The 11,416-nt window shown below is 37.3% G+C and overlaps 1 protein-coding gene across 1 annotated transcript; it reads right to left on the minus strand.

Annotated features, from left to right (window-relative positions):
- Window positions 1–460: 460 nt before the first annotated feature.
- Window positions 461–3,156, minus strand: LOC132311162 (loganic acid O-methyltransferase-like). Its single transcript, XM_059808927.1, has 3 exons — window positions 2,909–3,156; window positions 2,040–2,708; window positions 461–1,202 (listed from the first exon to the last, which is right to left on the minus strand). Exons 1-3 carry the CDS (start codon window positions 3,134–3,136, stop codon window positions 855–857), a joined length of 1,245 nt encoding a protein of 414 aa, XP_059664910.1. The 5' UTR covers window positions 3,137–3,156; the 3' UTR covers window positions 461–854.
- Window positions 3,157–11,416: the final 8,260 nt, after the last annotated feature.

The raw sequence follows: 11,416 nt of genomic DNA on the forward strand, positions 1-11,416 counted from the left end.
TTATATATACACGGTGGTTTGCTAAGTCTTTATTGAAGATAACAAACGTAAATATCATATTCTATAGAGAGAGAGAGAGAGAGTGAGACTAATATACAAAGAATTTCCTCAAGCCAGTCTCTCTGTTCGGGGTAAAGGAGGTGAAGCTTCACTAATGTTTAAGATTAAATGAGAAAGAGTGCTCTGGTATTTGATGATAATCAATGGTACAAAGGTATGACATATTTTAATGGTTCTTGATTTAGTGAAATATCACATGATTTGAGATTCTGATTTTTTTTTTTTTTTTTTTTTTTTTTTTTTTTTTTTTTAATATCTGCTTCCGTTTTGACATCAAATTTCACTTCAAAAGTTTTTAAGATAATTAAGTTTTGAAAATATAGTTCTAGATTCCCATTTTACTTCTATTTCAGAAATATGCAATGACGGGTCAATAATGCATAAACCGGAAAACAGTCAATAAATCCCAAAAGAAATCACAAATTCATATAATAAACTTTGAAGCTAACGAAAAATGGAACAATACATTACTCATTGGGAGCATAACATAACACAAAAGGCACATCTTTTTCATTTTATGGTTTATTTTTTATTTTTTATTTTTTATTTTATTTTATTTTATGAAACACCATAACAATAGGATAGGATCCAACAGAAAAAGAAAAGAAATGACGAATAGGAACATATATAACAACCCCATTGCTCTAGGATATGCAGAAGCTTCTTATTACTTATGGGTTTAGAAAATGATAAAAGAAACGAACCGAACAACCGAATGGAGAAGCCGAAAATTCCTCATTTGGATCCCACTTGTTGAATCTGAAGACTGGAGAGGCTTCGAGCCCTCCGTGCTCTCAAAATAATTCTTCTTTGCGTTTTAGAACGATGAATAAGTCAACATCCTTATGGACTTCCTTGTCGAAGATGTATGAATTTTCGGCTAGTTTCTGCGTATAGAGATCGAACAAGGGGTCCATAATTTCATTTCCAAAATGTTTCGTTATGCTCCCCTCCATTATTGCTCGTTCTTGTGCTGAAGTCATTTTGGGATCAAATGGCAAATGCTTCATGGGATGGTCCAACACGCCCGCCTTCTCTATGGTAAAACACTTGTTCATGTCTACCACCATTTCCAGATCCTCAATTGATGGATGGTACTGAGGCACGTTGTAGGTGTCCACTTTTTCTTCACTTGTATACCCCTGCAATAATAATGGACAACCCACTTAATTAATTTGTTTATTGAATTATATTAAAATAAACAGGATTAATTAGTTCCAACAATACATAGATAGTACCTAGGAAGTCATTTGCTTCAATTTTTGGATCTCGTCTTAGAAACCCAAAACATGTTTAATTAGGTATCTTGAATCTTTTCTGCTCTTCTTCTTCACATCCTTTCATGTCCAGTCAAATAAGACAGAGATTTGTTTATACTGATAAACTCTGAAATCTTTCATTTGAATAGGCAAAATGGTTAAAACCTTTGCGGATCTTTCTTATTTTATTTATTTACTTCCTTCTTAGATGCTATGTCGTGGGGTAAATTTCAGTTATCTCATCTAAATTTTGTAAATATTTCATATACAGTTCTATTACTTTTCATAATTTCACTTATTTATCTTATTAATGACTTTATTTTTATTTTTTTTTAATTTTTTGTCCACAAAATGTTTTTATTATTTCAGGCATTAAGAAGGCAAAATAATGAGACGGGATTAAATCACAATCTCGAGAAGTAAGTGAAATTATGAAGCTTGGAGAAGCCTATGCAGGATATTGACAAACCTATAAGAGATAATCGCAATTTATCCTAATTAAGGTGTATAAAGTTGATATTGCTTAATTACAGTGAAGTGGGACTAGCTAATAGTTATATGAACACACCATTGTTTTGGGTACGTAGCTGATATCTAGAGTAATAATAATATTAATAATAATAATAACCAATTTTTTAAGATGAGTCCAATTGGTACCAAACTAATTAATTTGACCCAATGATGTTTAACTAATTTTGAATAGAAGTAATTGGTTCTTACCATTTTAGCCATCTCAACGAGGCAAGATCCCAAGATGAAATGGATCATACCAGCACCAGTCTGAGAGAAAAGGCCTCCATTCCTAATACCAGGCAACTGAATCAGCATCAAGCCTCCCCCAACCATTTCCTGGGCTCGAGCTTTCAAGAACCCATCCATGTCTTTCTGAAACTGGCCAAAAAATGCCTTGGTCACATGCTCATCACTGCCTGTGTAGTGAATTTTGCCTTTGTTCCAAGCAGGAGAGTCTCTATCTAGGACTTCCTTGGGAACCTTGGAGAGCCACTGCAGGGCATAGGAGGAGTGAAGAAAATGGAGAGTGTTCTTTGGAAACAACCGGCCGTAAAAGGAACCGGGCACTCCAGCAGCGAAGTAACCCGGAGATGCCCCGGTGTTATGAGGGAGGGATCTGAAGAGAACGTTGAAGTCATTGTCTGTGTGGTCATTGAAGAAAACATGGAACTCCGGGGAGGTTTGAGGGAGGGACTGGTATTTGAGTTTCACTGCTTCGACTACGTTTTGCATTGCAAAGAAGGTGTTTGGTCCTGTAGAACAGCCAAGGTCTGCAATCCGAAATGGGTTTGAAGAATCAAAACAAGGGTTTCCTAGGTCGAGCTTCTCTGCAACTACTTGAAAGATCACATCCCTTGCTGCATCTACCACTCCTTTCTGTGATGAATAATTAAGAAAAATATTGCTTACACACATATAATGAGTATTATTTCGTCTAGTAATACTGTATAATCGGTACTCTCGTAAATATATATAAACACACTAAATAGTAATTATTGTGTTGACACTAAAAATACATTAGAGAAAGCAAGACAACTGAAGCAAACGTACTGATCTAATAAAATGTGGTATAATACCTGATAGCTGGAATTCTGAACATAGCTATTTGGGCCCTGACCACCGTTCATCGGATATTGGACTTCAATGGCATCCATTGTTGTGGCTTTCTCTATCTCTCTCACTCTCTTTTTGTGTGGGCGCGCGTTTGTGTGTGTGAGAGGGAGAGAGAGTAGATGGAGTGAGCTGGGGAGCATGGAATCTTTATATAGGCACCAAGAGGTTCTGTATTGTAAATTTGTGAACATCAATGCAAGTCCCACGTGATGTTTGGAACGGATCCGGATCCACGTGAGATTGTGTTGCATCGATATGTATATTAAAAAATTCCAAGAGATGGGTAAAAGCAATAATAGATTCAAGTTATGGAGTAGTTGTGTGTATTCGTTTGGTATCAACCGGAAACCGGCTTGCACTTTCAAATCAATTACTGGAAAGGATGGCTGGCGTCAAAGAAACTGGATGAAACTGGATCTTCATCTTCCATTATATATTTTTATATACACACACACACACCAGGACAAATGATGAATTATTACGATTAAATGCAAAAAAAAAAAACTTATATGATTAGAGTGCATATACTGTTTTTTTATATATATATTAAAAAACTCCAAGAGATAAGGTAAGCAATAGTAGATTCAAAAAAAAAAATAATAATAATAATAATAGTTTCGTTACGGAGTAGTTGTGTGTGTATTCGTTTGGTATCTGTGAAGTTCGATCGATCTCAAAACTTCGATCGATCTAAAAAACTGAGTTCGATCGATCTCTCAAGATCGATCTGAGATAGAAGTTCGATCGATCGAACTGTGCGAAGATGAAAACTGAAAGGTCACAGATCTGTGACTTTGGAAGCACAGGGGCCACACGAACATTGTCATGGGCCCATCAACACATCATTCAATTAATCCTACTCACTTTATAAAGCCCATACTCCCACAAAGCGAACCAAAACACACAAATATATACACAACATATATACACATATATACATATATAAACACAATGCTTCAAGCTTCATCAATGGTGGATTTCATCATCAATATATCATGGATTAAACATTTAAAACATGTATTTAACAACTTGAAGCTTGAAATCAAAGATGGGGTTCGGATCTTACCCAAAATGGAGGAGAGAAAATAAGATGCGAAGGGGGTGATGCAAACTCAGATCCGAAAGGAGAGAGAAGAGAGAGAGAGAGAGAGTCGAAGCTCACTAGATCTCGCAGGAGATTCGCCGGAGATGATGATGAAGATGGGTACACAGTGGCGACAGGAATGAAGGATTGAGGGTTTGGAAAAGGGTTGGATCGATCTAAAGAATCGATCATTAAACCCTCAGGTTCTATTTTTTAAAGACTTTTCCGGATTAGTTTGATCAATCGAACTGAGATTTCAGATCGATCGAACTTTGATGATCTCTCGTGAAAGTATTTTTAGAATTTTAGAATTTTTTTTTTCCAATAAAATAAAATCCTTTTTGGGATTTTTGAAATAGAATAAAAATATTTTTGAATTTTTAAAATTTAAAAGTCAAACAAAGTCAAAGATGGTGAGATGAAGAACTGAGATCGATTTGAACAAAATGTTCGATCGATTAGACAGAGAGCAAAAATATGCAAGTTTTTGGTTCAAAATTTTGGTTAAGTGTTGGAACTTGCAGATCAATCAAACTTTGAAGTTGGATCGATTGAAGAACTTCAGATCGATCTTGAAATGTTTTCAATCGATGAGACAGAGAGCTAAAATATGCAGGTTGATGCAGGCTCAAAATTTTTCTAAGTGTTGGAGCACGAGATCGATCAAACTTTGAAGTTGGATCGATTTAAGGTCTTCTGATCAATCTGAGAATAAGTTCGAACGATGGGACAGAGAGGTGATTTGGATGCAAATGGATGCAGGTTGAAAATTTTTCTAAGTGTTGGATGCAGGTGGAAGTTCGATCGATCGAACTCTTGTTTGAGATCTATCGAACTTATGCAGAATGCTCAATCACAACACAAAATTTCATGCGATCCTAGTCACAGTTCCTAGCAATGCATATGAACCCAAAGCCAATATCTAGACTTCGCAAGAAATGAAATGTAAGATAGAAATGAGGGAGGAATAGGGTTTTGACACTCTACGAAATGTTTTGCTAGTCTTTAACGTCTCTAGCAAGACGTTAGACTCTTTTAGCCCGGATCAAAGATCTTGTTATGCATCCCCTCCTTGTTGGGGTGATAAATGCTTTGAACTCCACCTAACAAATGGTTTTTTGAAGAACTTGTTGGATTAATTTCAAAAGAACCTTTTGGTCCCTTGTTAATGCAATTTTCTATGTTTTCATACACCGGGTCAACTAGATGTGCAGCTTCCAAATGTCTTTGAAAGACTTGACCCTCGATGTAAGGTTTCAACCTCTATCCATTAACCTTAAAAATATTTCCCTTCTTCCTATTTTTGATTTCAACCGCCCCATGAGGTGCAACAGAGATGATTTCATAAGGACCCTCCGATTTGGTTCTCAATTTCCCAGGAAAGAGTTTCAGTCTAGAGTTAAAAAGCCAAGCTTTTTGACCGGGTTCCAAAGAATTTTTCACAATATGCTTATCATGAAAGGCTTTGGTTCTTTCTTTGTAAAGTTTGGCATTATCATAAGCATTGTGTCTCAATTCTTCTAACTCACTCAATTAAAGTAGCCTATTCTCTCCGGTTTTATCAAGGTCAAAATTGAGCTTTTTAACCGCCCACAAGGCTTTATGTTCTAACTCAACCGGAAGATGGCAAGGCTTTCCATATACAAGCTTATAAGGAGACATAACAATGGGAGTCCTATATGCCATCCGATAAGCCCACAAAGCATCATTTAGCTTCCTTGACCAATCCTTCCGGGTGGTGTTAACCGTTTTCTCAAGAATATGCTTAATTTCCCAGTTAGACACTTCAACTTGCCCGCTTGTTTAAGGATGGTAGGGGAATGGCTACCTTATGAGTGACAAAGTATTTAAGAAATAAATGCCTTAGGAATTGATTGCAAAAATATTTTCCTCCATCACTTATTATAGCCCTTGGCATACCAAAATGAGCAAAGATATTGGATTTAATGAATTGAATGACCACGGAGTGGTCATTTGTTTTGGTAGCACATGCTTCCACCCACTTGGAAACATAATCAACGGCAAGAAGAATGTATTGAAAACCGTAAGACATAGGAAATGGACCTATAAAATCAATGCCCTATATATCAAAGACCTCAACAACAAGTATATTGGTCAAGGGCATCATATCTCTTCTAGACATTGTTCCCATCTTTTGACATCTCTCACATGATTTGCAAAATTGTAGGCATCTCTATGAATAGTGGGCCAAAAGAGCCCACTTTGAAGAACCTTCAAGGTGGTCTTCTTTGCACTAAAATGCCCGCTACATGCAAGAGTGTGACAAAACACTAGGACGCTTGGAATTTCACTCTCCGGAATGCATTTCCTCACAATTTGATCTGGATAATGTCGATATAAGACAGGGTCTTCCCAATAGTAATTCCGGATGTTGGCAAAGAAACGATTTTTTTCGTTCTTCAACCAAGAAGTTGGTAGCTTGCCTACTGCCAAATAATTCATAATGTCGGTAAACCAAGGCATTTATCTATTAGAAATTTGAAAGAGTTGTTCATCCGGAAAAGAGTCACAAATTGGTAGACTAAGGAAAGGCCATATCGATAACCTAGAAAGATGATTGGCAACCACATTTTCGATGCCTTTCTTGTCCTTGATTTCAAAATCGAATTCCTGAAGAAGCAAAATCCATCTAATTAACCTAGGTTTTGTTTCCCTTTTTGTCAATAGATGTCTCAAGGCGGCATGATCAGAATAAACAACAACCTTCGACACTAAGAGATAGAAACGAAATTTATCAAGAGCATACATTACGGCAAGTAATTCTTTCTCGGTAGTAGAGTAATTCAATTGAGCTCCCCAGAAAGTTTTACTTGCATAGTAGATGGCACAAGGAAGCTTACCCACTCTTTGTCCCAAAACTGCTCCCATGCCATAATTAGAAGCATCACACATGATTTCAAATGGCAATGACCAATTAGGAGGTTGCATGACAGGAGCAGATGATAATAATTCACGCAATTTATGAAAAGCGTCTAAGCATGCTTAGTCAAAGACAAAAGGAGTTTCCTTAGCAAGAATATTGCACAAGGGTCGAGTAATTTTGCTAAAGTCTTTGATAAAAGGACGGTAAAAGCTAGCATGACCTAGAAAGGAGTGAACCTCTCTCACCGTTGAAGGTGGAGGCAATTCAGAAATAAGCTCAACCTTCGCTTTATCTACCTCTATTCCTCTCCTTGAGATAACATGACCCAAAACAATATCCTCTTGAACCATGAAATGGCTCTTTTCCCAGCTAAGTACAAGGTTGGTTTCACGACATCTCTTAAGCACTGGATCTAAATTTTTGAGGCATGCATTAAATGAAGACCCAAAAACAAAAAAATCATCCATGAAAACCTCTAGATACTCTTCCACCATATCTGAGAAAATTGACATTATACACCTTTGGAATGTGGCGGGTGCATTGCACAAACCAAAAGGCATCCGTCTATAAGCAAATGTGTCGAATGGACATGTAAATGTGGTTTTCTCTTGGTCTAATAGGTCGAGGGCTACTTGATTGTACCCTAAATAGCCATCAAGGAAGCAATAATATTATTGCCTAGCCAATCTCTCTAGAATTTGATCAATGAATGGCAAGGGAAAGTGATCCTTTCTAGTGGCGGCATTCAATTTGCGGTAATCAACGCATACATGCCATGAATTGGTGGTACACTTAGAGATTTCCTCACCCTTTGCAATCTCAACCACCGTAATCCCCGATTTTTTGGGAACTACTTAAGTTGGACTCACCCATTTGCTATCGGAGATTGGGTAAATGAATCTGGCATCTAAGAGTTTGACAACTTCCTTCTTAACTACCTCATTCATGTTTCGATTAAGTCTCCTTTGGGCATCCCTAAAGGGTTTTGCATCATCTTCCATAAGTATGCGATGCATACAAATAGAAGGGTCAATTCCCTTAAGATCCGCCACACTCCATCCTATAGCTTCCCTATTTTCTTTAAGCACACTTAAGAGAGCATCTTCTTGGTCTTTTTCAAGACTTAAAGAAACAATAACCGGAAGAGTCTCCTTTGGTCCTAAGAATGCATACTTGAGATTGGAAGGTAGAGTTTTTAGCTCAAGAGTTGGTGGAGAAACTAAAGATGAGACCGGTGGAGTGCTAGAGAGTAGAGAAAGAGGTTCTATTGGAGTTTTCCAAGATGAAAAATCTAAGCTTGCAACAGATTCCATGAGATTGCTTACTTCATTCATTGATTTTTCATCATCAAATCCACAATTTCCATACATTTCAAGAAGACAAGAAGCAAAAGGATCATCGGATAAAAGAGATGAAAGACTATCCTCAATTGGTTGTTTCATTACCATCGTTGGAATTGATTCCTCAACAAGCTCATCTAACACATCAACAAGACAACACTCATTTTCATCTATGGGATGTCGACTTGTATGGAAAACATTAAGTTTGATCATCATATTGCCAAAAGAAAGGTTCATAATCCCGGATCTATAATTAATTGTTGCATTTGCGGTAGCAAGGAATGATCTTCCCAAGATGATTGGGATGTGGCTGGTGGGATTAGCAACCAGTTCGGTATCAAGAACTACAAAATCAACCGGAAAGTAGAATTTATCCACTTTGACAAGGATGTCCTCAACCATGCCCCTAGGTGTTTTGACAGATCTATCGCCAATTTGAAGCACCACCGAGGTTGGCTTCAATTCATTCAACCCTAATTGGACATATACGGAGTAAGGAATCAAATTAACACTTGCACCTAGGTCAAGAAGAGCTCTCCGAATTTCATGGGTTCCAATTATACAAGAAATAGTCGGAGCATTGGGATCTTTGAACTTAAGTGGAGTGTTTTGTTGAAGAATGGAGCTCACTTGCTCGGTGAGGAACACTTTTTTAGGGCTTGGTCCCTTGCTCTTCCTCTTTTGTGTGTAAAGATCTGTCAAAAATTTTGCATAAGGTGGAATTTGCTTAATGGCATCCAAAAGAGGAAGATTGATGTTAACTTGTTTAAAAACTTCCATCATGTCTTGTATTTTCCCTTCTTGCCTCCCATAAGGCAAAGTTTCTTTTAAAGCATAAGGGAATGGAGCTTTTGGCTCACAAGACTTTGTAATTTGAGAGGATGATGGAGAAGATTAAGAATTCCGGTTAGGATCATTTTCATTTAAGGAAGTAGGAGAGGAATTGGGAATTGGATGGGTGACAACTTTAGGTTGCACCGATTCACTATCTTCCTTTGGTAGTTCAACCCTATTGTCCACTTGCTTACCACTTCTCAAGGTGGTGATGGCTTGTACTTGAGCTTGGGAAGAACACCCCGATGTAGGGTTTGGTTCCATACAAAATTGGGCTTTTGGATTCCTCTCGGGTTGACTAGGTAATTTCCCAATTTCTCTCTCATTCAGGGCATTAGCTATGGTCCCAATTTGGGATTCAAGCTTTGATATGGATTGAGAGTGGGAATGCAACAAGTTGGTATCCTTCTCTAAGCTACCCAAGGCCATCAAAACCTTATCTTCAAATATGGAATTACTAGAAAATGCTTGAGGATAATGAAAGCCAACTTGGGAGTCACACATTTGAGAATGTGAGAGGTCATTCATCCTTTGATGATGGAAAGAAGAAGAAGTAAACCCTTGAGAACCTTCATTTCTTTTATGAGGTGGAATGTATTTTCTTTGAAGATTTTTAGCTTGATAAGGGCTTTCATTCCACAATGGAACATATGCATTTGAATAAGGGTGAGCAAATGTAGCATTAACTTGTTCAAAGTGTTCATTAACAACATGTCCATGGGGACAATCGAAAGTAGTATGCAAGACACTTGAACATGTCATGCAAGGCTCACAAAGATTAGTTGTATGATGAAAAGGAGATGAATTGATAGCCGGTTTTTTATTCAACAAGAATTGATCAAGTTTTTGAGAAAGAGTTTTAACCTTGGCTACAATTTCCCTTGAACTTTTAGTTTGACACACTGTTACACTTTTCTCCTTTTTATTAAAACCATGATCAAGCCGAGAAGTGTAATATTTGTGCAAAGAGTTTTCACTCATTTTTTTAAAAAGGTGCCAAATGTCATCTTCATGTTTTCCAAAATACGAACCTCCACATGAGGTATCAACTATGTCCTTTTGCATGTCGGATAGGCTTTCATAGAAGTATTGGACAACTTGCCATTTTGGAATACCATGATGCGGACACTTTCTTAGCAAGTCAGTCAATCTCTCCCAAGCCTCATGCAACAACTCTCCTTCCCTTTGAGAAAATTCTCTAATTGAAGAACACATTACATTGGTCAAACTTACGGGGTAATTTTTTTTAAAAAACTCATTTTGCATTTGTGCCCAAGATGTTATTGAATTTACCCCTAAAGTATTGAACCAATGCTTTGCTTTATTTTTAAGCATGAAAGGGAAAAGAAGTAATTTAAAAACTTCCTCCGGGACATCCATGTACCTCACGGTGGAACATAGTTCAAGAAATTCATTAAGATGCCTATATGGTTCCTCTTCATCTAAGCCATAAAAGAGTGGACACATTTGAATGGTCTCAGGCTCAATTTCATATTAATTAGCCTCAAAATTAGGCAACACAATACAAGTTGGTGCATGGTATGCATGAAGATTATAATGATCACGAAGGACCATTGGAGGAATTGGAGATTGAACTCCAGGGCCATGTTGATTAAGAGGTAGGTTTTGCATGAAACGTAGGTCTAAGTAGCCAAGATTACCCTCTAGATTTTCCATGTGAATGCCTAGAATGTATGATGTGTCAAGGTCTATTCCCGACTACAAGCGACACACAAATCATAACAAAACAAGTAAGCATTCATCCTTCGCAACAAATCAACAATCAACAAACTTCCTCCACATACAATGTTCCCATACTCCCATGCTCAAACAATATGCAAGAAAAGTAAATTACTTCCACGTGGGCTCACGATTTATCTAATAATTTAAAAACTAGCCTCCACGCGGGCCGACGATTTAACTAAAGGATTGAGTAAAGAAAGTCTCACAAAGGTCCTTTAGCACTTCAACTCCAAATTTATAGCTTAGCTTAGCAATTTTTTTAAATTTTTAGCACTTTTCCTTACTTGCTTAGCTCCTTTGCTTGAATGCTCCTTTACTTGCTTCCAAGCTCAATGCTCGTTGTCAAAGATGAACAAACACAATAAGTAATCAAAAGAAAAATACAAACAAAGTAAAGACACGATCAAAAGAGTACTAATTTTTAATTGATTCCACAAATATGACGTTACAAAATCCCCGACAACGGCGCAAAAAACTGATGGTCGTCATCCTACCGTAAGCTTAAGAGTGTGCATTAAGGCGAGGGCGAAGTTTTACATTTATAAAAGCCACTACTACCTTTACTAAAAATATAGTTAGGGTGAGT

Source organism: Cornus florida, unplaced genomic scaffold (assembly GCF_030987335.1).
Source record: "Cornus florida cultivar Cherokee Brave unplaced genomic scaffold, ASM3098733v1 CherokeeBrave_3.0.0_Hap2_Chr06, whole genome shotgun sequence".
In the NCBI taxonomy this organism is placed as follows: Eukaryota; Viridiplantae; Streptophyta; class Magnoliopsida; order Cornales; family Cornaceae; genus Cornus; species Cornus florida.